General features: G+C 44.3%; 1 protein-coding gene across 3 annotated transcripts in view; it reads left to right on the top strand.

Moving 5' to 3' along the window:
- The window catches only part of ABCA3 (ATP binding cassette subfamily A member 3), a 338,890-nt gene that overhangs the window by 151,544 nt on the left and 159,656 nt on the right, over window positions 1–27,690 (top strand). For all 3 annotated transcript variants that reach the window (XM_030211949.1, XM_030211951.1, XM_030211950.1), the window contains exons 14-17: window positions 7,123–7,278; window positions 9,587–9,797; window positions 14,669–14,819; window positions 15,281–15,379. In XM_030211949.1, the coding sequence (XP_030067809.1) occupies window positions 7,123–7,278; window positions 9,587–9,797; window positions 14,669–14,819; window positions 15,281–15,379 (617 nt within the window). The remainder of the gene's footprint in view (window positions 1–7,122; window positions 7,279–9,586; window positions 9,798–14,668; window positions 14,820–15,280; window positions 15,380–27,690) is intronic.

A 27,690-nucleotide genomic window follows, 5' to 3' on the forward strand; every position in this document is an offset into this window, starting at 1 on the left:
CATACTGTTTTGAAGATATTATATGTACTGTGTTATATTGCTTAGTTCTGTAATGACTGTTGTGGTATTATGTAAATACATCATCAATAAAAATTGTCCCACCCTGTTTAAGCAGTTGATACTATGTTATAAGGTGTGTAATTTAAAAGTTTGAAAAGGGTTTAAGTAGTTAAGAGAGAAAAGAGTAGGTTTTCGTATATTCTAATTGCATATTTTTGTTTAGTTGAGCCCCTGAAGATGCCACGAACGAAACGCATTAGAATGCGTAGGGTTTAACTTGGATTGAACAAGGGAACACCACAGTTTGTTCAATACGCGATGGAAGGAAAGGAGAGTCTACAGCTTGCTTGAGGATATTAAAAATACAGGACTCTTATGAGGAATACAGAGAAATACCACAGAGGAATTAGGACAGAAATATATCATGAAGTTGCTTTAAGACAAGTGGTTTATGGATCAGCGATGATCAGTAATGAACTAATAGAGTTTAATATAAGCACGTGGTTTCAACATGGGGTAGAGACTGAACTTTTCGTAAAAGACGAACTGTTTATCTATGTGTTGTGGATCCATAAAGAGATGAGTAGAGGAGTGGCCTAGTGGTTAGGGTGGTGGACTTTGGTCCTGAGGAACTGAGTTTGATTCCCACTTCAGGCACAGGCAGCTCCTTGTGACCCTGGGCAAGTCACTTAACCCACCATTGCCCCATGTAAGCCACATTGAGCCTACCATGAGTGGGAAAGCGCGGGGTACAAATGTAACAAAAAAAAAAGGCATAAGCTTTACTTGACCCAGAGAAGGGGAAACAATTTTGTTTAGTATTCTAAAGTGGAGAATATCTCTGTATCGTATTACAAATGTTAAGCTGTGACAGGGTGTATAGTAAGAATGGGAATGTATGAATGATGCGATAATAGGATAATAGGAAAACTGAGTAAAATGCAATAGAGCATTTATGTTTATCTGTGATTATGGTGGTTGACTTAGTGGACTTTAAAAAAGAGTTGGACAGCTTCCCGGAGGAAAAGGCCATAGAATGTTATTAAATGGACGTGGGAATAATTCACTATTTCTGGGATGGGCGGGATAAATTGTTTGTTCTTTTGGCGCTGTCAGAGACAGGGTGCTGGGCTCAATGGACCCTTGGTCTGTCCCGGCATGGCGATGCTTATTTACTTATGTACATTTAGAAAACAGTGTTTGGGAGGGGCGTGTAAAGATGGCGGTGTGACCAGACGGTTTGTGAGATGCTGCTACTTGGCTGGAATTAAAGAGTAATCCTTTACTTCTTAAAACTATGCCTCATACCAAACGGAAAGGGACGGTGAGGTTAGTGCTCCCGCCTCATACAGTTCCTCAGCGTTTTCCAGAGCTTTCTGGCTCATTCCGTACTTTGGGGTCCTTTATTGCCCCAGTTTGGTTAGCACGCTTTACTCCTGGCTGGCCTTGCTGTCTTTCAGGGGGCTTCTCTCTCCACCCTCTCCTCTCTCAGGGTGTCCCTTTCGGCTGGGGCTCTCCTTTTTTCTGCTTTTCTGTGCCCTCTCTCTCTCTCTGGTTACAGGAGACCTCCAACCCCTTCCTTCCAGGCCATGCCTTTCTTTGATGGACAGCTAGGGGCTTAAGAAGCCTGTAGACTCCTGGTTTCCTACAGGGTCCATGTGCCAGCATGCTCTACAGCTCCCAGGTACTGGTGCAGGATAAGGCCCCCCCCCCCCCCCCCCCCCCCCACACACACACACACTTTGACAGGATTCCATTCTGGGTTTCCCTCCCCATCCAGAGCTCTAAATCCTTCCTGAAGCTCCTTATCTAAAACTGAACCAAAGGAGGGCCACTCCTAGAGCTGCACGGTCACTTATACACCACAATATATGCATTCAATACATGTACTTTGGAAGAAAATTTGGAAAAGGGAAATTCAGTAGAGACATTTAAATACCTCTGTGGTATAAATGCACAAGAGGTGGGCCTCTTTCAGTTGAAAGGAAGCTCTGGGATGAAGGGTAATAGGTGAAAGGGGATAGACTCAGGAGTAATATCTAAGGAAATATTTCTTTTTTTTTAATTTTATTTATTCATTTTATATTACATTTATGTCCAATACATAAATGGGAAAGAAAAGAGAAAATATCAATTAAAACAAACATTAAGGAAAAATATCAGCTTTGTTAGTCCACATTATTATCCACAATTGGGGGAGGAAATATTTCTTTATGTGAAGGGTGGTGAATGGATGGAATGGAATGGCATCCCAGTGGTTGCACTGGAGACAAGAACTGTGCATGGATGATCTCCGAGAGGGGAAGGGATTGTAGAGTTTAGCAGTTGTTATGAATAGTACATAAGTACATAAGTAATGCCACACTGGGAAAAGACCAAGGGTCCATCGAGCCCAGCATCCTGTCCACGACACCTGGCAAGCTTCCCAAATGTACAAACATTCTATTCATGTTATTCTCGGAATTGTGGATTTTTCCCAAGTCCATTTAGTAGCGGTTTATGGACTTGTCCTTTAGGAAACCGTCTAACCCCCTTTTAAACTCTGCCAAGCTAACCACCTTCACCACGTTCTCCGGCAACGAATTCCAGAGTTTAATAGGCAGACTGGATAGGCTACATGGACTTTATCTGATGTCATTGTGTAATGTGTTTTGTGTGTATTTTTAAAATATGCCTGACAGTTATTGCAGCACTAAACTGGGGGTATATTTGTGCCCTGTTTGGATTATTTGTATAAGTTGCCCAAAGTTGAAACATCAGTTAGGCTTTGTGGTGGCTCTGTTGAAAAGATTACAGGCTTGGTGCCTATGATGCAAAGAACTTTTCAGAGTCAGCAAACATCTGCCTGATACATGTTGAGAATGTTGCTCATAATTTGTTAACATTTCTTATTACTTTCCACATCATATCTTTGTATGAGAGAAGCCCAATAAGGCCCAGCAGAACCGAACCACTGAAAGTGTGCACCATTGTAGTTGATTAGCTCAGAGACTTCCTGTCTTGATGGCTCTCCCATACTAATCTGTCCATTGAATACCCTGCTAAATTATGTTGATAACAGAATACTTCAGCCTGGATTTCACACCTTAGGACCTTGAGTAGTTTCAGGATAATGTTTCCCATCAGTTCCCTAGAATTGTGGACTATACTACATTCTGCAAAGGCTTTCAGAAACTGTTTTGATATAGATAGATAGTCATAGTCTATCTGAATAAATGGGGAGCAACAAATTCTTTCTCCCTGTTTATGTAAATTGTAAAGCTGAAGAATTAGACTGTTCAAACAGGAAGGCATTGCAAGCTCCATACTTGGCAGGAAAAGAGAACAGATTCAGTTGGATCCTAGATCCCCCATGGGTGATTCCTAGATCAGGATGTGGCTAACAATATATTTTTTGAATAGGCAAGACCCAAGAGAGATCTATTTATGACCTTACTAAACAAGATGGTTCCCATTTTCTACTCCAGAAGATCAGAGAGCAGACTAACACTAAACACCTCCTCCCTGCATTTATAAGCAGGTTTCCTTTGTGTTTGAAAGAGACCAAGGGGCTATGATTCTCTTAGCTGCTCTTGGCAAAGACTGATTTTGGTTTTCATTCTTTCAGGAACTGTCCGTAAGAAAACCAATCAGGTAGGGTGTTTCTCTAAATCCTGCTCAAGTAGAACTGAGAAACATCTGTCATATCCTCAACCTCTCTCTCTCCACTGCAACTGTCCCTGGCACCTTCAAGCATGCTGTAGTAACACCACTCCTCAAAAAAACCATCACTTTGACCCTACCTGTCTCTCCAACTACCGCCCAATTTTCCTCCTACACTTCTTCTCCAAGATACTTGAACGCGCCTTGCCAAATCCAAAGGCCACTACTCCATCCTCATCCTCCTAGACCTATCCACCGCTTTTGACACTGTCAATCACAATTTACTTCTTGACACACTGGCCTCATTTGGGTTCCAGGGCTCTGTCCTCTCCTGGTTCTCCTCTTATCTCTCCCACCGTACCTTCAGAGTACATTCTCATGGTTCTTCCTCCACCCCCATCCTGCTCTCTGTTGGAGTTCCTCAGGGATCTGTCCTTGGTCCCCTTCTTTTTTTTCATTCTACACCTCTTCCCTGGGCTCCCTGATCTCATCTCACGGTTTTCAATATCATCTTTAAGCCGACGACACCTAGCTTTATCTCTCCACACCAGACATCACTGCGGAAACCCAGGCCAAGGTATCGGCCTGTTTATCCGATATTGCTGCCTGGATGTCCAACCGCCACCTGAAACTGAACATGGCCAAGACCGAGCTTATTGTCTTCCCACCCAAACCCACTTCTCCTCTCCCTCCACTCTCTATCTCAGTTGATAACACCCTCATCCTCCCCGTCTCATCTGCCCGCAACCTCGGAGTCATCTTCGACTCCTCCCTCTCCTTCTCTGTGCATATCCAGCAGATAGCCAAGACCTGTCGCTTCTTCCTCTATAACATTAGCAAAATTCGCCCTTTCCTCTCCGAGCACACCACCCGAAATCTCATCCACGCTCTCATTACCTCTCACCTTGACTATTGCAACCTACTCCTCACTGGCCTCCCACTTAGCCATCTATCACCCCTTCAGTCCGTTCAGAATTCTGCTGCACGTCTTATCTTCCGCCTGGACCGATATACTCATATCACCCCTCTCCTCAAGTCACTGCACTGGCTTCCGATTAGGTACCGCATGCAGTTCAAGCTTCTCCTACTAACCTACAAATGCACTTGATCTGCAGCCCCTCCCTACCTCTCTAACCTCATCTCCCCCTACGTTCCTACCCGTAACCTCCGCTCTCAAGACAAATCCCTCCTCTCAGTACCCTTCTCCACCACCGCCAACTCCAGGCTCCGCCCTTTCTGCCTCGTCTCACCCCATGCTTGGAATAAACTCCCTGAGCCCATTCGCCAGGCCCCCTCCCTGCCCATCTTCAAATCCTTGCTCAAAGCCCACCTCTTCAATGTCGCCTTCAGCACCTAACCACCATACCTCTATTCAGGAAATCTAGACTGCTCTAACTTGACATTTCGTCCTTTAGATTGTAAGCTCCATTGAGCATGGACTGTCCTTCTTTGTTAAACTGTACAGCACTGCGTAACCCTAGTAGCGCTCTAGAAATGTTAAGTAGTAGTGGTAGTAGTACTTCATTGGATTCTCTTGGGAAGTTTCTCGGATCATTTTGACTTTTGTTTTAACTTTCATAATTCTTAGCGTTTATTTGGTAGCAATTATAATAATTCTTCAGTTATCAATATTTTGGATGTTGTGTATTTCTGTCCCTTAGCCCCCACAGAGAGAGAAAGCACTACAGCCCCAACAGCTGGATTAGGCGCAGCCAGTAAATTACCTTTATTAGCATCTCACAGAGCCAAAAATACAAACAATAGTTCTCTTCCCTGGAGCAGGTTGTCAGTCAGTAATGCGCATCCTGAAAGACAAGGGACTGCTCTGCTAACACCTCCCGGACATCACATATATACTGTTGCAAATTACATTTCTCATAAATCATGTGATTTCCCATAAACTAGAACCATTAGGTAGCCTTATACCATATATGGATTGTTCCTGTATTCTATCAGTCTCTCCTTATGAGAGTTCATGTGCAAAGTCGGTAGCCATTGGCTAGTCGGTTATCTGTTCTGCGTGCACAGTCAAAACAATACCCTTGTGTCCTCTCTCTGTCTCTCTCCACAAATGCAACATACTGGTAGGCTTCACTGTGTCCTCAGTCTCTTAGCAACTGCCAAGGTTACATCCACCTTATATGAAAAACATACTCAGCTGCAAACAAATGTTATGAAGTGTCAGTTCTCAGCTCCTGAGAAAGCAATGATTGTTACACAAGATGCTGAGTTAGTAGGCTAACATGTGAGAACCAAACTGACAGTACAGGCCTTAGGCCTAGCCCTTAGTAACAGGCCAAGCATAGGAAGGCATATACAATATGTCAGCAAGATATACAGCAAAGGATATGATGTCTCTTCTGAATTTGAGCTTTTGGGCATATATTATGAATGACAGTTATTTGAATTGCACTTACAGTGATGTGAAAAAGTCCTCACACTCTTGATTTACCCTATTACTGCGTATATGTCACACAGAATGGTTTCTGATCTTTAAACAAAATGTAATACTATATTATACAAAGGGAACCTGAGTTAACACGTAACAGGTTTAATTTTTTATTTATTTAAAATCCGTGCCATTGAAGGCACAAAGTTATCTAACACCCATATCACCCAAGTGAAAAAGTAACTTCTTCTTTAGGGTTCCTTTTACAAATCCACGGTAGTGAGTACCATCTACCAAATGTGATGAAGCCCAAAGGAATTAAGTGGGCTTTTTCGTATTTGGCGTGCCGCTGATCGCTAGCATGGCTTTATAAAAGGAGCCCTTAGTTAATTAACTGATTGACCAAATTTAGTTGATAACTAGATTCAGATAATGGAACACAGCCAGACTTGATTACAACCAGTAATGTTGATCTCCCATAGGTAATTGTGACTGATGATAATACTGACAGCAGAATAATGCATGTTAAATACAACCAAGGTGTCACTGTGCAGTGTGTGTTCAGAGCTTGTGTAGTATCAACACCTCAACTTCAGGGACAGCACATCTTCCAAGGATTGTAGCATTTGCCAAAATAATTTGTTTCTGAGCAGAAAGTTCCTTACTAGATCGCAGGCCTTTTATTTATTTATTTATTTATGTATGTATGTATTTATTTATTACATTTGAATCCCGCATTTTCCCACCTATTGGTAGGTTCAATGTGGCTTACATAGAACACTGGGCAGGGTATGAGTGGAGCTAACAATTCGAGAGATACAGTAAGTCAGTAGAGGTCTCTGGCGGAGGAGTGGGTTAGTCAGAGACCTTAGGAGATTACAGTTCTGCTTGTCATATCTGAAAAGTTTCTATTGAGTTTTCTGCTGGGCCTTAAGGATGTGGAGGCTGTCATCCCCTGGAACTATGTGCTATGTGTGTGTGTATATATATATATATATATATATATATATATATATATATATATATATAATATTCACCGCCTCCCTTTGTTTTGTATTTGTTTTTTTTACCTTCTCTGTTTCTGTCTCTAGCTGAAAGGTCTCCCACCGTGGAAGTGCCCGGAGGAGATAGAGCGAATCCTACAGATCTTGGATTTGCAGGACAAGTGCTACTCGCTTTCAAAGACATTGTCTGGAGGCATGAAACGCAAGCTCTCCATAGGCATCGCTCTCATTGGAAACTCCAAGGCAAGTGTTTTTTGCACAGTCGGAACATAACCTGTATCTTTTCTGTATAAAGGAGGCAGTGGGTTGTGCAGTTTAAAATCTTCTCTCACCTTAAGTATTCACACAGAACAAACTTAAGTATATGTGACCATCATTGGGAAATGGTGACTAATGTAACTAGAAACAAAAAATGAGGTTTTGAATTTTATTATAGCAAGCAATTTGTAATACAGCTGTTATAGAAGTTCAAACATGTAACGCTTGCAGACTTCTTATGCACCCATGACATGAATAATCGGCCACTCAATGTTTTAGATCTGCTACTTTAGTCACAGGGTCACATAGTAGTGTGTCAGGAAGTTTACATTACTGCAGTTAGTGCTGAACTGTTCTGTGGTGGAGCATTGTATTTGTATTTTGCACTGATGTCCCTCATACTGTATCTGTTTGTTTTGAGTATTGAAGTGAATGACATTTACGTTACTATGCTTCCCTTTCCCCTACGCTACCTGACTTACACTGGAACAGTACAAGTGTGCCCTGCTTCTGTCTGTGCTGCGGTCACAAAGCAGGCCCATCAGTTTTGAGGGATCCTGAGCCCAAAGTGTTAGGGGGGGGCGGGGGACAAAAGTTTGCCCTCACTTGTTCTCCTTGCTCCCCCTCTGCTGCGACCAAATACCTGAGGCTGCTGGGGGGACCCACTCGCAGCTTGGTAGTCAGCAGCACTTTCTATGGGCTGCCACCACTGCACCCCCTCCACACACACGCACGCGCGCTCAGTTTTGTGAAAAGAGAGCAGTGTGGCGGCCCATAAGAAGAGCTGCTGACTCCCCCTTTGGCTGGTGGCGCTTAGGTATCCTCACCAGCCATAACAGCAGACACCTGATTCTGCAATTTTAGGGGTCTTAAACCTAAAGTGGTGGGGGCCCAGCCCTCCCTTCTCTCTGTGGCTATGCCACTGCTGTGCTGTATCTGTTATGTAGGAGAGTACAATCTTTGTAGGTTGGGATACATTTTTATTGCTGAATTAAAATTATTGCAATCCAATAGCTTTTAATACCTAAAGAAGAGACTTATGGGGGATGGAAACCCAGAATCTTCACTTTTTGCCATGGCCAACATGGCTACTAGAAATCTGCTCCTTAATGAACTATAGAACTTCATTTTATTCAGCCCTTTTTTGCTTTTAGCAGTCCTAATTGTCAGATTTTTTTGTTCAGAAGGTGTGAACAATTATTGTTGTTTTGCAGTGGCATTCTTGGGGGGGGGGGGGGGCTGGCACCTGGGGCGGATCGCCGATGCGCCCCCCCCCCCCCCCCGCTGGGTGCACGCCGCTGGGGGGGGGGGGGTTCCGCGCATGCACGCGCGCCTGCCCTCCGTTGTTCCATGCTTCTTCTCTGCCCCGGAACAGGAAGTAACCTGTTCCGGGGCAGAGAAGAAGCATGGAACAACGGAGGACAGGTGCGCGCGGCACCCCCACAGCGGCGTGCACCCGGGGCGGACCACACCCACCGCCCCCCCTAGGAACGCCACTGTTGTTTTGTAATCATGTTATAAACACAAAGTAAATATGAGACAGAAATGCTCTGCTCTCATGAACTTTGTGTTTTGTTAATAATTTTAATCCTCTTAATGAAATCAGTGATTTAGAAAAGTGATTGAATTACAACAAATGGCTTTTGTGTGTGAGAGAATAAAGAAGGAAGAATTCCTTCTTCAAAGGACCCATCCTATTTTAGGTAATTCATTACCAATATTTAGCACACTTTTTTTTTCCAGTTTTAGCCCAGTTTTCTCCTCTTTTCTTGTGTCTGGATGATTGCCAAGCACTTGGTCGATCCTTTCAGCGGCATCACTTGGCAAATAGGAATGGGGCTCCGAAGTCTGTAACAGGCTGTTAATACCCAGGGTCCTAAAAGCTTTATGCTCTAAAACTGGCACGTAACCCTATGTTAATGCTCAATTTGTTTTTCAGTGTGTTTATACAACCACATATAACAATTACAATGGCTTCATCCTGAACAAACAAGATGTATAGAAGCATAATCATAGACAAAAACAGTACACAGTAGTTTTACAGTTTAATTATAATTAATTTTTATCAAATTAATGGAAAATTTTAACATAGATTAGCACACAGACCCCCCCCCCCTAAATTTGAACACTGAGGGAGAGGGTAATAACTACCTGTTCAGTGATGAGTAAAGCTAGGGCTGAAATGTGGAGTTCAGGATTCACACAACAGCTCTAAACGTGAGCTTTGAAGCCCCTGATGACTTCCTGGTATCGATATGGTGCTGTTGGGTGATGCTGTTTTCTATGCCCTCAGGTGGTGATGTTAGATGAGCCAACATCAGGAATGGACCCAGCATCCCGAAGAGCTACATGGGATCTCCTTCAGCAGCAGAAGAGGGGTCGAACCATCCTGCTGACCACTCATTTTATGGATGAGGCTGACCTGCTGGGGGATCGCATTGCCATTATGGCAAAGGGTGAACTACAGTGCTGTGGCTCATCCCTCTTTCTGAAACACAAATATGGTAAGGGTACTTTTTTTTTTTTAATGTTTAAAGAAGTTTATTGCACATAGAACACAACTGACATAAGGTACAGAATGTCAAGCAATGAGTACAACTAAGAGTAACATGGTTTAAACAGGAATAGTTTTAGTGTCAATGAGTATAACAAAATACCAAATATTGTAACGTGATTTTCTTTTGTATATCCCTCTCCCCCTTAAGGTGGGGGTGCACTTTTTAAATTTAAAGAAATAACTGATTTCCTAGTAAATTTAGCGGTCATGAACCATGCTGGATTGATAACATTGGAAGCCAAAGTTTTACATTAAATTATAGAAAAGATACTAATTGGTTAGTGGCAGTATAAAGTTGTTTTACCAATATGCCTCAGCCCTGCATTGGAGGGACCACATCTATACCTCAGAGGATGAATCACTATTCATGTTTCTGCAGCATTGGCCTCCTTGCTAAGAGTGTGAACAAGGATGCCAATTGCTGATTGGTGTTTTTTTTTCTGTGGACAGTAGTGACACTGATGGAGCCAGGAACAGACTTGATCTCCTAAAGCTCAGAAAAAAAAAAACTTTAAAAAGGTTCCTTCTGTGTGCCAACAGCCTCCCATCACAAGCCAGCTTACATCCTTCCTCACCTTGTCTGCCTTACCCAAAGAACGGATTCTCCTGCTGTCCCTCAACTATCAAAAAAGAAGAAACACTCAACAAAAGACCCTTCATTAAGACTCCCAAAAACGTTACTTCCTTCCTTCCTCACCTTATCTGCCTTGCCCAATGGATGGATTTTCCTGCTGTCCCTCAACTACCAACAAAGTAGACAAACTCAACAGAAGACCCGTCATTAAGACTCCTAAAGGCAGTTGATAAGCTTGCATGGTTTCCAGGATGTTGGAGCCAAAGCCAGGTTTTAAACACTGCCCTGGCTTGGGGATAGGGGATGAATGCCACCAGCACCCACAAGATTTATGTCAAGTGCCTTAATCCTGCTCAGCTAAGAGATGCCTGCCCACTCTGCAAAAAGATATCCGTGTGGACCTGTAAGCATCGCAAGCAAACTATAAAAGGATTTGTGGCCGAATAGCCTGCTTAGATTCTGGGGGCCTTAGTTCATCTCCCTCCTCCTGCATTTTTTTTGTTTGTTTTTAAATAATGCGATCATCTATGCCCAAGCAACCTGCCCCAACTCAGCTGGAGACCTCAGCTTGCTCCTGTCTTCCAGCATCCTCTGTACTCTCCTCCCACCTCACTCTTGAGCTCTTCAACCTTAGCACTGCTCCAGTTTGTCAGGGCTTGTACCTTCCTCTCACTGCCAGTCTCCATGATGCCACAGCAGATGAGCAAACTGTGCAACCAACCACAGCACAGGTCAACCCTGCTTAAAGCACCACTGCACATGGGAAATCCCTACTCTGCACAGCCATGCAGACTCTTCAGCCCCAGGCCTCACAGACACCATCATGTCAAAGAAGCTGCAGCATCCAGGAGCTCACAAAGGCATTCCCACAGAAGCAAGCACTCCAGTAGTTCCTCTTATTCAGACCAACCCAGGAAACACAGATCTACATTTTCCAGGCACCACTCCCTTTCCCCAGAGCAAGCCAGAAAATGCAGATCTACATCTTCAAGGCTCCGCTTCTCTTCTTCTTCTAAAAGACAGAGGAGAGTCAGCAGCTACCTGCCTTCCAGTCATCACAGACCAGATGCCCATAGAGAGATGAGATACCTGTGTCTGTTCAAAAGCCTACTGTGAGAGTCTCACAACTCCTTCACCCCTAGATCTCCTAGCTCTCTGGGCATTCCATCTGATTCTACACCTTAGACATCTCTTCCTGTCTCACCAGTTCCTTCAGAAACTAGACACCCAACTATTGTTATCACCCACTGGCATGTCTGACCCACGTAACAAGGTCTTCAGCATCCTCAAGTGTCTGAGCATCCCTGTCTGTGGTAGCAGTGCCCATGTACTAGATATTCAGTGATCATAATGACAGAATCTAGCAAACACCTTTCAAGAATGTCCAGCAGAAAAACTTGAAGTAAAATACCAGGTGCATCCTATCCCCAAGTTGAATTGGTCCTGAAGAGGTCTTAGAGCTCTCACTCTTATTCCAGTGCTCCCCCCCAGAAAAGAACATAAGATCTTAGAGCCATGGAAAAAAATCTTACAAGGTTCCATGCTGAATTCCAGAATAGCTATGCACCAAGTCCAGTTCATTCTATATTATGACTTGCTATTGGAGAAGGCCAAAAGCACTTAGACATCCCTCCCTCTAGAAGCAATAATTTTGTGTCTACCATCTTCCATGACATGTCTACCATCCTCCATCGCAGGTAGACATGTGGCATGTCTGAGGGTCTCGGGACTGTGACGATATCCATGAACACCTAGCCAGCGCTTCCTGCTTAGGTAAGAAACTCTTTGGTCACAAAGTCAAAAAGACTGTCGGTGTTATTAAAGACCGTTGCACCACCCTGCAAACCCTCTTCACTGGTGGCTTAGATCAGTATGAAGACAACAGGCTTCTCAATATCACATCACTTAACACCTGGATTTGAATAGGACCAAACACAGAGTATGATGGAGATGGTGCAGAGCAGCTATGCTTTTGCAGAACTGAACCCCTTCTTGGACCTCATCCCACCGCTTTTCAGATACCTACTCAACCTGTTGGACTCGGGCCATAAGATATCCTCTGAGTTTATGTGAGAACAAACCCATATGTGCTTACCCTATTCATGAGAGAATTCATGAGCCTCCACCTTCTACTTCTGGAGTCCTTTCCCAGCCTGGGACTTCAATGTCATCCTTTGTCAGCTCATGCTACCCTCTTTGAGCTGCTGGGGAGCGCACATATCAAGTTTGTTGCCTTGAAGACCCTCTTCCTTGACACCATAATCTCTGCCAATGTATCATCAAGCTGCAAGCTCCACTATGACTGCACCATCCTTAGGACTTGCTCCAGACCTTTGGCTCAAGGTTGTTTCTGCCTTCCACAGCAATTCCACATGCTACCCCAGAATTACAGTACCCTGTATATTTAGGACTGCACTCGCTCCCTGCACACCTACATTCATAGGACAAAGACTTCCCAGAAGTCCTCTCAGTTCATCATCTCATGCAAGCCCAACAGGCCTGGAGCCCTAATTGCCAAATGCACTCTCACTTTGGAGTTTTTTGATTGCATCCCTTTCTATTACAAACAGATGGGCCTAGAACTGACAGACAAGGTCCATGCGCACCAGCTCCGAGCCATGGCCACCACCTTGGCCAGCCTCCATTCTTCCCCTTTGGACAACACATGCAGTGATGCAACTTTGGTCATTAGATCACACTTTTACCAAGCATGAGTTCCTCAACCACCCTTTGCAGACCACAGACTACTTTGGGCACTGAATCCTGCGGATGATACTCCTTTGGTACCCAACCAGCCCATGTACCTAGTCCCTAGATCGTACAGACAACCACTTACCCCAGTGACTTGTCAATGGCCTTGCTGTAACTCTGTTATCAGGAGATACACTATTCCATTCACCAGTCCTTGCTGTGACCCAAAGAAGCTCTACTGCTAACTCCTATTTAATATTTGTGTCACTATTCTAGTCCCAGTGTTTGCCACGAGTAACATAGAAACATGATGGCAGATAAATGCCAAATGGCCTGTCCAGTCTGCCTATCCTCAGCAACTACTATCTCCTTTCCCTAAGAGATCCTGCATGCCTATCCCATGCTTTTTTAGATTCACACACAGTCCTTGTCTCCACAACCTCCTCCAGGAGGCTATTCTGTGTCCACCACCCTTTCTGTGAAAAAGTATTTTCTTAGATTACTCCTTAGCCTATGACGTCTTAACTTCAACCTATTCCCTCTCATACCAGAGTTTTCCTTCATTTGAAAAAGGCTCACCTCCTGTATCTTAATGCCACAGAGGTATTTAAACATCTCTATCATATCCCCTCTCTCCTGCCTTTCTTCCAGAGTACACATATTGAGGTCTATAAGTCTGTCCCCATATGCTTAATGACAGAGACCACTGACCAGTTTTGTAGCCACCCTCTGGACCGATTCCATCCTGTTTGTTGTTGATTGTACTATTTCATTTACCATATTTCATTAGTGGAAAAGTTTGCTGCTATTCCTCGCATAACCTCAACTCTCTTGAGCCAAATAAAGCTCCCACAGTGTTCTCACAGTACATCTGCCAGTCCTCATTCCTTCTCGTGTTCTTCGTTCATCAGTCTCCCATTCTTTTGCAGCTTTATCCTACCACAAAACTACAGCGTACTGTAAAGAGGGCCTTCACTCACACCAGTGACTCCATACTCCACCCCTTAGCTGGAGAGTCACCTTTGTGTTGTTGACTCGTTCTGTTTATCCATGCAGAGCAGGATACCTCAGCCACACAGACCCACCCACCATCCCTTCTGGAATGAACTGAGCAAGGCTGGGAAATCACTAGTGATGAGGTTGCTAAGCGCATGCATAGAAGGAACTACTTTTTTTTTTTTTTTTAATTCTCAGCTTTGTGAGAGCAAATCCTTTCCTATCTGCATCTGATGCATCGTCATTGTATGGCTGACTTACCATGCTATCTGTGGAGAAGTCCCATTACAGGTAGGTAACCTCACTTTATGCTCACCAAGAACTCCATGCATTGACTAGGCTTCCTTCTGTTCACTAACCACACCTTGTGAATATGCTGCTGACCTACATTGCAGTGTCTCTTAAATAATATATGAGTTCTCCTGTGCGGTTAGGATAATAAGACCTGAAAAGGAAGCAGAGCATACTTAACTGTCCTTTGTAGAGCTGTCTGAAGTAACTCTATTATTTCATTCCTTGTTTCCACTTATGTAAAAAGCAATTTCTGTGTTGCTCAGGGGCTGGCTATCACATGGTAATGGTTAAGAAGCCACACTGCAATGTGGGGGAGATCTCCCAGCTGATTTGCCGCTATGTGCCAAATGCTACTCTGGAGAGCAATGCAGGGGCAGAACTGTCTTTCATACTGCCAAAGGAAAGCACACACAGGTAACTTCTGGAGGATGGAACGTAAACACATGGCTATCTGTTCACAGGCTTTAGAAGATAACTATTTCCTTTAGAGCTACTTTTAGTGCTGCTTTTTGGCCAACCACTAGGTGTGACTTCTGTATTTTGTTGGCCCTCTCCCTATGTCTATGAGTGCTACATCAGTGGCTGTACCACTCACTGAGGTACAACAGTTGGAGCTGGTAAGGAATTGCAGGATTCTCATTGGTTAACAAGGAGCAGCGATCACTTGCTGTAAAATACCTGCTGAGTGACTGCTTTGGTTTATGTTCTCCAGTGGAACTATGACACTATGCTGTAAACTAGAATAGTGCCTGCAGTCAGTCTGTTCCCCAGCAGAGCAGCCCTATTCAGCTATATGTAATAGGGAAACATATTTGAGTCAGCAGCAAAGGAGAGGTTAGTCATTATCATATTTCTTTCTGCCTCATCACTTACAGGTTTGAAGCTCTATTCACAGAACTGGAACAGAAGCAAAAGGAACTGGGCATCTCTAGCTATGGAGCTTCTGTAACCACCATGGAGGAGGTCTTTCTCAGGTCAGTGCTCCCAAATATTTCTCCCCTAAACAGCTTATGCAACAATCCTGTAATTACCATTTTTTAAATATTACATTGTGATGCAATTCCTTTGTATAAAACTCCTTTTTGTTTTTTTTGTTTATAATCATTTAAATTTTTGCAAGTGATAAAACAACTTGCCAGAAATACAGAGAAAGTAATGTATAGGAATTATTTCAGTCAGGTAATTCTATTCTCTTCCTTAGACCACTAAACTCCTTTTTGTTTTTAACATAAAACTAAATACAATTCTTATAGCAGTTAGAATCTCTTGTACAAAGTGTTGTTGCCTGTGTTTTGACTAAATTTAATCAGTGTAGATTTGCTTCTGTGTATTGTAGGCAGCAGAGGGATCGGGCATTTCATCCTCTGACATAGCATTACACGTATGAAGAGATCTACCCTTCTAGTTGTTCTGCCTGTTTGCCTGTCCTATTTAGATTGTAAGCTCTTTGAGCAGGGATTGTCTTTCCATGTATGGTGTACAGCGCTGCGTATGCCTTGTAGCGCTATAAAAGTGATAGTAGTAGTAGTAGTAATCTACAGTTGAAGTTAATGATCCTGTGTCACAAATTGCTTTACATATACACATTATTTCAGCTAAAAGGGTCTACAGGGGATAATTTCAAAGGCATTTACTCCAGGTAGTGTCATCTGACAGAGAATTGCCCTTATACCTAGCTAAGCCTTATGTACATCGTAAAATCTGCAGGTATTTTTGGCCACGAAGAAGAGAAGTGTTCTTTTAAGTGTTTTTGGGTTAAGGGAGTAAAACAATATGAGTAACTTAGAGCATCAGGCTGAGAACCAAGGAAACCAGAGTTCAAATCCCATTAATGCTTCTTGTAATCTTGCTGTTTATATGGCAGCAAACATTAAATAGCATAAAATATGCCTAATAACCTTAAAGGGACTGTATATTAGTTTTTATATAGTCCCTTAGTAACTTTAAAATAATCAACTGAGTAACAGTAGGTCCAGCAACGAGATGGGGACTGTCAAGTCTTTTGCACCAAGTGATACAAGTATGATTATCTGCCGTGGATTGTATTTATAGGTTATATGTGTGCACTCGGTGCTAAGAGCTCTTGGCTTTCAGAGCACAAGCCTGGTCTCTGCAAGCAATGTTTGCAGACTTTGAAGAACTGAGACAGAGGAGGAGGCTTTCAGAGATAGAGTAAAGAAGTCCCCCTTCAGTCTGGTCTATATGCTGCTATGGAGAAGAAAGGTCATCTGAAAGCAGAGCATCATCTTGGTGTGGCAGGAAGTGATCCTGTAGCTAGGACCTGCTCTCTGAGTGATACAGTATCCTCTTACTTTGAGGGACCTGCATCACCATGTGACCAGGAGGATAGAGTTAGGCTAGCCATTGTTGTTAGCAATCAAATCATTAGGCATGTAGATAACTTAAAGGCTGGTGGATATGAGTATGATAAAAGTGATAGAACATCCTCCATTTGAAGAAAAGCTAAAGATGTTAAGGCTGTTCAGCATGGAAGAGGCAGATGAGAGGAAATATGATGGTCAATAAAATCCTGAGTAGAGAGGAATGGGTAGACATGAATTGATAACTCTTTCAAAAAGTATGAAGACAAGGGGACATGCAATGAAGTTACAAAGCAGTACATTAAAAACACATAGGAGAGTCTGGCTCTGCAGACAGATTTTCACTACTACCTTTGGTAGGCATTTGAGATTTGGACTCATTTCTGAGTAGATCTCACTTAGGAGCCTGGACTAAGTGGGGGTGGAGTAACACAGACAGCTGACATTATCAGAAAGGAGGACCTTTGTAAATCGTTTGAACTGTGAAAGGTAGAACTGGGGTTACCTGACAACAAATGGTATAATTTTCTCTGAATGCAGCATTACCTTAGGGTTTTGATCCTTCAGGACTTGACAGGTGATTCCTGGGATGCCGTACAGGAAACTATTTTGTTCCATAGAACAACTAGGGGCCAGTCTCACAGTTTATCAAAAAGTGGTGCAGAGCTTTTTTTTGAACTGGAACCCAGACCAGGTTGCTGACGGACCACTGAACTGATAGATAAGCCACATACTTATGAAGCTGATCTTGGTAAATTGATGAAAATATTAAAAAAGGTTATCAAGATCAGCTGCTCTTCAGGAGCAGCAATACAAGTTTTTGCTGAGGCTATTTGTTTCCCCTCAGCAGGCATTTCTGGGAAAATTCTCAGTAAGGTGAGCATGCCTAAATATAATAAAGTATCTTATATAGAACTAGGACTCCCTCTGTGAACATAAACCGAGGCTAATAGCTAATGCTCCAGACAAAATACTTTATAGTATAAACATTTATTGCAACTGTTACTCAATAGTGAAAGAGTGCCCTCAGAAACAACCACTTATTTAAAGGCAATATAATTTCTTTTGCCCAGGTGGCATAGCACCTCTTTCATCGGGCCACTCTTGTGCATAAATATATATGTATTATGTCCTCAATTATTAGTGCTATAACGAAACATTGTGCTATATCAAAAAAAGTGTACTTATCTTAAAACGTTTTTCAGAATTTTTTAAAGTCCAATCAGTCACTCATTTCAGACTGAATAAAAGGCTTCCCCTGAAAACGCCCGACTCCGCAGGTTTCAAGAATCTTTCTTCAGGGACTCGGGTTAAAGCCGTAAGATGCTTAAATCGCAGCCATTGTCTCACGGCTGCATGTGTAGCGACTTCTGTTAGATGCACTGACACAGTTTATATGGCGCCGTTAATGTGACTCACACCAGACGTAACTCAATTGACATCACTGCAAAATTGAAAATAAACTTCTTAATTGAAATGACCTGCAAGATGGTAATCATGCGCATTCAGATCTGATTAACTTCTAAAATATTCCTAGTGATTGAAGTACATAAACAGCGATGCTTTACTTCAAAAGATGGTAGTATTAAAGTATTAACCACAGGTTCTTTTATTTTATATATATATATATATATATATATGAATATGAATATACATATATATACATATACCTCCGACAGTTCTCAACAGACACTTCGTCTCATATCATAGTGTTCCACTCTATGGTTTCATTTAGTCCTTGAGGACTGATAGTCTTTAACCTATATATCCATTGTTGTTCTCGACGAGTCAACATTGAAACTCTGTCTCCTCCTGCTGATGTCACTGGTATCTGGTCAATGATAAACCATTGTAATTCGGTGAACACGTGATTGAATTGCAAACAGTAGGAAACAAGTGGTGCTGTGAGATGTTTTGTATTCAAGCAGCTCTTGTGTTCCACTAAGCGGGTCTTCATTTTTCTGATGGTATGACCCACATAATGCAGTGAACACAGACACTGAATTATGTAAACAACAAAAGATGATTGACATGTTGTTATATGATCCAAACTATAGGTTTGCTGAGTGCCAGTATGTGTCCATCGATTTATAACCCTCATCTGGGGGCAAAACTGGCACTTGCCACAAGGTTCAAGTCTGCCCTGTGTAATATGCCTACCATTCTGGTCAAGAGTGGTGTGAACCAACTTGTCTTTAAGATTACGGTCACGTGTATACGCTTTACACGGGTGTTGAGCAAATATTGGATGAAAAGACAGTACTTGCCAATGTTTATGGAGCATACTGGCTATTTTTGGAGCCAGAGTAGAAAAGCTAAGAACACATACCATTCTTTCCATTTCTTCTTTAGGTTTGTCTAACAGAAGTAAAGGGCGTTGCACATACCACGCTCTCCAGTATGCTTGACGTATACAAACGTCTGAGTAATCTCTTTCTTTCAGTTTGGATGTTAGAACCATTGCCTGGGATTTAAATTGTTCGTCTATTGTGCATATTCTACGCAGACGTAAAAACTGCCCCACTGGGAGGGACCATTTTAATCTGTGTGGATGGTGACTACTAAAAGATAATAATGTATTACGGCCGGTAGGTTTGTGATAAACCGTAACCTGTAGTTGTCCTTGTGCCTTATACAACCATGTGTCCAAAAAAGAGATGCTTATATTACTTTTATTCATAGTAAATTTCAAATTGGTGTCAATGCCGTTTAGCCATCTCAAGAACAAGTCCAATGCTGCTCTGTAGAGTGCCACATGAAAAATATGTCATCGATAAAGCGATGCCAGTGAGAGATCTTATTGAACCAATTGTTATTGTATAGGTGGCACTCCTCAAAATGGCTAACGTATAGATTCGCTACACTGGGGGCTGCTGCTGAACCCATGACCACGCCCCTAGTCTGAAGGTAGAACTGACGATCAAACATAAAATAGTTGTGTTTTAGAACTAGATGAGCCAAGGATAGTAATAAAGTGGTGGAAATTCTCTCACCCTCCAATCTTGTACTCAAGGTACGTTCCACAATAGACAAGGCTGCCTCTTGGGGGATATTAGAATATAAGGATTCAGTATCCAATGTTACAAGTATCACTTCGGTGGTGGTTATATTCTCAATGTCCATGAGGCATCTCAAAAAGTGGGCCGTGTCTTGTATGTATGATTTTGATTTTTTCACATAAGGTTGTAAAACGTAATCCAAAAATTTGGATAAAGGCTCCAGAATTGTACCTGCCAACGACACTATGGGACGTCCTGGTGGATTGGAGAGGTGCTTGTGAATCTTGGACACTGTATAAAACACTGGCATGCGAGGATGTAGTGATTTCAAAAATCGGGATTCAGCTTTTGTGAGTGCACCCTTGGTTACTGCATCATCCACAATATCTGCGATTAAAACTTGTAGTTGTTGCTTAGGATTTTCAAGTAATAATCGATAATATTGAGTGTCCATAAGTTGACGTCGGACCTCTCCAATGTAACCTTGTTTATCTTGTATAACGATGGAACCACCCTTATCTGCTAGACGTATAATGATATCAGAATCATTGGAAAGTTCTTGTATGGCCAGACGTTCTCTGTTTGAAAAATTAAAGAACCGTTTTTTTCTAGACCATTTCGTTGATTCTGTAACTTCTAACTGTTTCAAATCTCTAAGAACCAAAGCCTTGAAAATGGCTATATGTGTGTCCATAGGACCCGAGGGGATGAAAAATAGATTTGTCCCATGTATTGTTACTGTGTTGGGAAAAACAATTTTCACCTGCAAATTCCGAATGATCCAAGCCAAATCTATGCGGTTGTGAAACGAACTGTGTCTTACTGTGGGTACAAAAGATAAACCATGTTCCAGCGCTCGTAATTGTATAGATGTTAATTGTTTCTTTGAGATGTTGATTACATTTGATTGCACAATTCGCTGGATCTGGTTACTGGACCTGTCCCGCCTAAACAAATCAGGACAGATGGAGTGGTGGAGCATCGGAGGATTCATCAATGCAGGTTGAAAAGTAGTATGAGGAACTGTTCCTGATTGAACGGTAGCAAATGATGGCATTGGCCCCTGCATATTGGTTGTAGACTGTACAACAGAAGTGGGAGCCTGGAATGGCTGCATAGTACTCATTCCTGGCGTGTACCACTGTTGTTGATAAGGGCCATGTTGTTGTTGGTAATATTGTGGACTTTCCCGACTGGCTCTTCTCCTACCGCCACGTTTGCGCGGGCGTCCACCTCTTTCTCTACTTTGTGCTTGAAACTTTTGTCCTCCATCTGAATTATCATCAGAACTAGTAAAACCTTCTGGTATCGTTCTTACTGAGGCACTACAGTACAATGGGCTTATATTCTGTGTCTTACCAAAAAGGTTTAGTTCGATTTACAATTAAAAAAAAAAATTAAGGAAAAGTTCATTCCCAATGAAACCATATTAAAAATGACTATGTATCTTCAAAAACTTCTTAAATAGAAATACCTTCAGTTTTGGGACTGTGAGGGAATAAAAGGGGGAAGGGGATGGTGACATCCCACTCAAAATTTTATACTGTCAGATGGTAGTAAAGGTTAACTTTCTTCTTTTTGTTAAGGATGAAGGTCATCTTTTTTTGAGTAAAGGGAAAGGACACTATGTATGAAAGCTTGCTTGTTGGCAAAGAAATGTATCTTAAAAAATTGGTTGTTATTTGAGCCACCCCAGTTTGACACAATAGAAAAATGAAATGCATCATCTATTGAATCTTGAAAGACTAGATGTTAAGAATTCCATACCTAAAATGTGGTGATTACTCCTAACAGACATGGTCACCTGTTTGAGAAACACTTTCTCACAGGTCACATAGTACACCATTGAATATATAAACAAAGAATTCAGTTCCACAGAAAGGAATGGCATCAGAAAGGGGTGGAAAGTTATGGTAGTGGGATGAGCAGAGAAGAATAAGTACATAAGTATTGCCATACTGGGACAGACCAAAGGGCCGTGAAGCCTAGCATCCTGTTTCCAACAGTGGCCAATCCAGGTCACAAATACCTGGCAAGATCCCAAAAAAGTACAAAACATTTTATACTGCTTATCCCAAAAATAGTGGATTTTCCCCAAGTCCATTTAATAATGGTCTATGGACTTTTCCTTTAGGAAGCCATCCAAACCTTTTTAAACTCCGCTAAGCTAACCGCCTTTACCACATTCTCTGGCAACAAATTCCAGAGTTTAATTACATGTTGAGTGAAGAAAAATTTTCTTCAATTCGTTTTAAATTTACTACATTGTAGCTTCATCGTATGCCCTCTAGTCCTAGTATTTTTGGAAATCGTAAACAGACGCTTTATGTCTACCCGTTCCACTCCACTCATTATTTTATAGACCTCTATCATATGTCCCCTCGGCCACCTTTTCTGCAAGCTGAAGAACCCTAGCCACTTTAGCCTTTCCTCATAGGGAAGTCGTCCTATCCCCTTTATCATTTTCGTCGCCCTTCTCTGTACCTTTTCTAAATCCACTATATCTTTTTCGAGATGCGGCGACCAGAATTGAACACAATATTTGAGGTGCGGTCGCAACATGGAGTGATACAAAGGCATTATAACGTCTTCATTTTTGTTTTCCATTCTTTTCCTAATAATACCTAACATTCTATTTGCTTTCTTAGCCGCAGCAGCACATTAAGCAGAAGGTTTCAACGTATCATCAACGACGACACCTAGATTCCTTTCTTGGTCTGTGACTCCTAACGTGGAACCTTATATGACGTAGCTGTTCCTCTTTCCCACATGCATCACTTTGCACTTGCTCACATTAAACGTCATCTGTCATTTAGACGCCCAGTCTCCCAGTCTTGTAAGGTCCTCTTGTAATTTTTCACAATCTTCCCGCGATTTAACGACTTTGAATAACTTTGTGTCATCAGCAAATTTAATTACCTCACTAGTTACTCCCATCTCTAGGTCATTTATAAATATGTTAAAAAGCAGCGGTCCTAGCACAGACTCCTGTGGAACCCCACTAACTACCCTTCTCCATTGAGAATACTGACCATTGAACCCTACTCTCTGTTTTCTATCTTTTAACCAGTTTTTAATCCACAATAGAACACTACCTCATATCCCATTACTCTCCAATTTCCTCTGGAGTCTTTCACGAAGTACTTTGTCAAACGCCTTTTGAAAATCCAGATGCACCATATCAACCAGCTCACCTTTATCCACATGTTTGTTCACCCCCTTCAAAGAAATGTAGTAGATTGGTGAGGCAAGGTTTCCCTTCACTAAATCTACTTTCCTTGTCATCAAGCAGATGAAGCCATTACGTATGGGTTGTGTCCATCAACCAGCAGGGGGAGATAGAGAGCACTAAATTTTTCACAGTGCCTCATGGCCAGCTGGCTCCACTGCCTCTTCAGTATTTTCTATCTCCCCAAGCAGGGTGGCTGCAGCTTCTTCGAGCTTCATCAAAAATCTACCTGGGGGTGACTCCTGGCTTGCCAGTTGTTAGCCGGGGTGTTAGAGGCTATAGCAGCTTCACTTTGAAGGCACATAGGTCAGCCCTTTCCCTGCCTTACCCATGCCCCTGTGGATGTGGACATATTAGCTTGCTTTTCCCTGTCCTTTCCCACTCAGTGGATGCAGGCACATTGGTTCGCCTTTCCCTGCCTTTTCCACTTATCTGAGCCTCCGGAGTGTTTTTATTTACCTCTTTTTGCCTCTGCTTTCCTCACAGCGTTAAAAAATTAAATAAATAAATAAAGTTGCGTCGCGCTTTAGTGCAGCGATCTTGGAAAAGAGGTTTTTTTTCTTGAGATTCTTCTGCAGGACCGGAGCTGTGATACTTGGTCTAGTGAGGTAAGAGTGTTTTCTGACTCCTCTGGGGTGGGCCCGCGATCGGGACGTTTTTGGCGCGAACCGCCATTTTTGAATTTTACCGCCGTTTTCGGTGATGGCTGCGGAGACTGTAAAGCACTGTTCTAAATGTGGCAAGCGCATATCAGCAGCGGGGCTCTGTAATTCGTGCTGTACAGACAGTAGAGCCGGCCCGAGCATGGCGAGTGGCGATCTTTTGCGCTCTGAGCTGGCAGCGGATGCCACATGGATTTTCCACATGGCGCGGCCTCCGTTGCGACGGAGAGCCCTGAATCCGGGGGGGGGGGGGGGTCCTCTGAGTGAGGCTAATAATAGAGCTGATAGCCCTGGGCAGGATCCGGGCGGTCAGGGAGCGGTTTTCTCCCCTGATTTTGTTTTAATGCTGCAGAGGGCGTACATGCTTAAAAGAGCTTTTCCACAGGGTTCTTTGGACCCTCTGCCTGCCCCCCTGGTGGATCCTGGCCTTTTGGAGTTGGCTTTGCCTGTTTCTTATCCTCCTGATAAACGCAGAAGGGCTAATACCCCTTCTGAGTGTGCCCCCCCCCCCCCCCCCCCCCCCGTGGTCGGGCTATGAGGATTCTGAGGGGTCTGGCAGAACTTCTTGGGTTGAGGAGCCAGAGTTGGGTGCAGAATTGCCACAGGAGCTTGATGATCCGTCTGCGGTGAGGATTTTCCACCGCAAGGAGCTGCCAGCGCTTATTTCAGATGCCTTACATCTGAAGATCCTGGGAGTGGCATAGCCTCCTCTGTTAATCCAAGGATGGCTAGTACCAGAAAGCCTGCTCGAGCCTTTCCTTTGCATGACTCCATCCAAGAGCTTATTTCGTCTCAATGGGCTGACCCTGAGGGACCTTTGAAGGTTGCCAGGGCTATGGGGCAATTATACCCTCTGAGTGAGGAACATTTGGCTCGCTTTGCAATGCCTAAAGTGGATGGAGAACTACCTTCCCTGTCGAAGGAGGTGTTGCCCTGAAGGATATTCAAGACCGCAGGCTTGATTCAGCTCTGAAGCGGTCTTTTGATTTGGCAGGTCTCACTGTTCGGGCGTCTGCATGCAGTTGTTATGCTGCTAGAGCCTGCCTGGCTTGGTTACAGCAGGCAGTGGAACAGCCCGGTGATGGAGCGGAGACCTTATCTGAAGTGGCTCCGCGGATGGAGTCGGCCTTGTCCTTTTTGGCTGACGCCCTTTATGATATGGTCAGAGCTTCGGCTAAACAAATGGCTGTAGCAGTGGCGGCTTGCCGCACTCTTTGGCTACGACATTGGGCGGCGGACATGGCCTCTAAGCAAAGGTTGGTGAAGTTGCCCTTTCAAGGCCTTCTCCTGTTTGGTGAGGAGCTGGAAAACATTGTTAAAGGCCTGGGGGATTCCAAACCTCAGCGCTTGCCCGAAGATAGGCCGAAGCCTTCCTCTAAGGGTCAGGCGGTCCGCTCCTCTTACAGACCTCGCTTCCGTGAAGCTAGAAGGTACCACCCGGGGTGTGCTGCTGGGTTCACTTCGCGTTCCCGCTTTCAGCAGAGAAACTCCTTTTGCTCGGACAAACGTTCCACAGCTGCCGGTTCAAGGCCTGGAGTTCAGGGGCGACCCTCTCAATGATGGTGCGCCGGCCCCCTCCTCGTTTCCTGTCATCGGAGGAAGACTTTCCCTCTTTTTCGAGGAGTGGGCCAAAATCTCCGCAGATCAGTGGGTCTTGGACCTGATAGAGACAGATACTGAATAGAATTCGATGCCCCGGTGAGAGACTTGTTTGTGGAGTCCCGATGCGGTTCTGCCGCCAAACGGGCGGCGGTTGAGGAGACTTTGCACAGTCTGTGCCAGATAGGGGCTGTGACCCCGGTGCCTCTCGCCGAACAAGGTCTAGGCTGCTACTCCATTTACTTTGTGGTGCCACGAAAAGGCAGGTCTTTTTGCCCGATCCTGGACTTAAAAGAGCTAAACAAGTCCTTAAGAGTGTGGCATTTTCACATGGAAACCCTGCGCTCCGTCATTGTGGCGGTACAGCCGGAAGAGTTTCTCACGTCTCTAGACCTGAAAGAAGCTTACTTGCACATACCAATTTGGCTCCCGCACCAGAAGTTTCTGCGGTTTGCGGTGTTGGGAAAACATTTCCAGTTTCGGGCCTTGCCTTTTGGCCTCGCCACAGCTCCAAGGTAATGGTGGTAGTAGCTGCCTTTCTCAGGCGAGAGGGTATCCGGGTTCCCCCGTACCTAGACGACTGGCTCATCAGAGCAGACTCAGAAAAAGAGAGTCATCTCGCTACAGCCAGAGTGGTTTCAGTCCTTCAATCTCTGGGCTGGGTCGTCAATATGGCCAAAAGTTACCTGACCCCCTTGCAATCTCTAGAATATTTGGGGGCCAGGTTCGACACAGCCTCGGGCTATGTGTTTCTTCCCGAGCAAAGGCGGTGCAAGCGTCAGAATCAGGTCCGTCTGCTTCTGAGGATGCCCCGCCCGCGAGCTTGGGACATTGTCCAGCTGTTGGGATTGATGACAGCTACCTTGGAAGTGGTGCCATGGGCGAGAGCGCACCTGAGACCTCTACAGTATTCTCTACTTCAATGATGGTTTCCAGTATCTCAGGATTATCAGTGCAGACTTTCTTGGCTCCCTGCGGCCTGCCTCAGTATGGAGTGGTGGCACTCGGACAGCATGTTGCAGCGGGGAATGCCGCTGGTGCTCCCCGATTGGTGCCTAGTGGTGACAGATGCCAGCCTGAAGGGCTGGGGCGCACATTGCCAGGGGAAGCATGCCCAGGGTCTGTGGACGCCCGACGAGTCGGAGTGGTCTATCAACCGCCTGGAGTTGAAAGCGGTGTTTCTGGCTCTTCTGGCCTTTCAAGTGACCCTGGAAGGATTGGCTGTCCGAGTGATGTCGGACAACACGACAGTAGTGGCCTACATAAATCGACAAGGCGGCACTCAGTGCAGAGCTCTAGCCGCGCAGGCCGAACAAATTTGCCACTGGGCTGAGCTGCATCTACAGTCCCTGTCAGCAGCTCACATTGCAGGTCAGAGCAACGTGCAAGCCGACTATCTAAGCAGGCATCAGATCGATCCAGCGGAGTGGGAACTAGCAGACGATGTATTCCTGCAGATATGTGCCAAATGGGGCAAGCCAGTGATGGATCTTATGGCGACCAGTTCCAATGCCAAAGTCCCGTGCTTCTTCAGCAGACGGAGGGATCCTCGCTCTGCCGGGTTGGATGCCTTGGCTCAACCCTGGCCCCTGGGCTTGCTGTATGTCTTCCCTCCGTGGCCCTTGATAGGGCGAGTGGTCCTGCGGATTCGGCTGCATCCAGGAGAAGTGGTGCTCATCGCCCCAGACTGGCCCAGGAGGCCTTGGTATGCGGACCTCCGACAGATGCTGTTGGAGGCTCCTTTTCCGTTACCTCTGGTTCCGCACCTGTTGTCACAGGGTACGGTGGCCATGGAGGACGCCTGCCACTTTGGTCTTATGGCATGGCGATTGAGAGGGCGCAATTGAGAGATAAAGGCTACTCAAATAAGGTAATTTCCACTCTCCTGCAGGCCCGTAAGCGCTCCACTTCCGTGGCTTATACCAGGATTTGGTGCCAGTTTGAAGTCTGGTGTGTTTCAAGAGCGTTTTCTCCGTTGCGGGCTCCTGTCTCGCCGATTCTGGACTTTTTGCAGGATGGTGTACACAAAGGCTTGGCCTATAATTCCCTGCGGGTGCGAGTGGCAGCATTGGCCTCCCTGCGTGGCAAGGTTGAAGGCGTGTCATTAGCTGCTCATCCAGATGTGGCACGGTTTCTTAGAGGGGTGCTTCGGCTCCGTCCTCCCGTCCGGGCACCTTGTCCAGCTTGGAACCTGGGGTTAGTATTGAAGGCCCTTCAGGGGGCTCCCTTTGAACTACTTCGGTGTGCTTCAGAGAAAGATTTGACACTGAAGGTCGTCTTTTTAGTGGCCATTACCTCGACGAGACGGGTGTTAGAGCTCCAGGCGCTGTCCTGTAGAGACCCTTTTCTGCAATTCTCAGAGTCAGGGGTCACGGTTCGGACCGTGCCTTCCTTCATGCCTAAGGTGGTTTCAGCGTTTCACCTAAACCAGCCTGTTTTTCTTCCCTCCTTTGTTGAGGAGGAGTTTCCAGATTC

This window comes from Microcaecilia unicolor, chromosome 8 (genome assembly GCF_901765095.1).
Source record: "Microcaecilia unicolor chromosome 8, aMicUni1.1, whole genome shotgun sequence".
Classification (NCBI taxonomy): domain Eukaryota; kingdom Metazoa; phylum Chordata; class Amphibia; order Gymnophiona; family Siphonopidae; genus Microcaecilia; species Microcaecilia unicolor.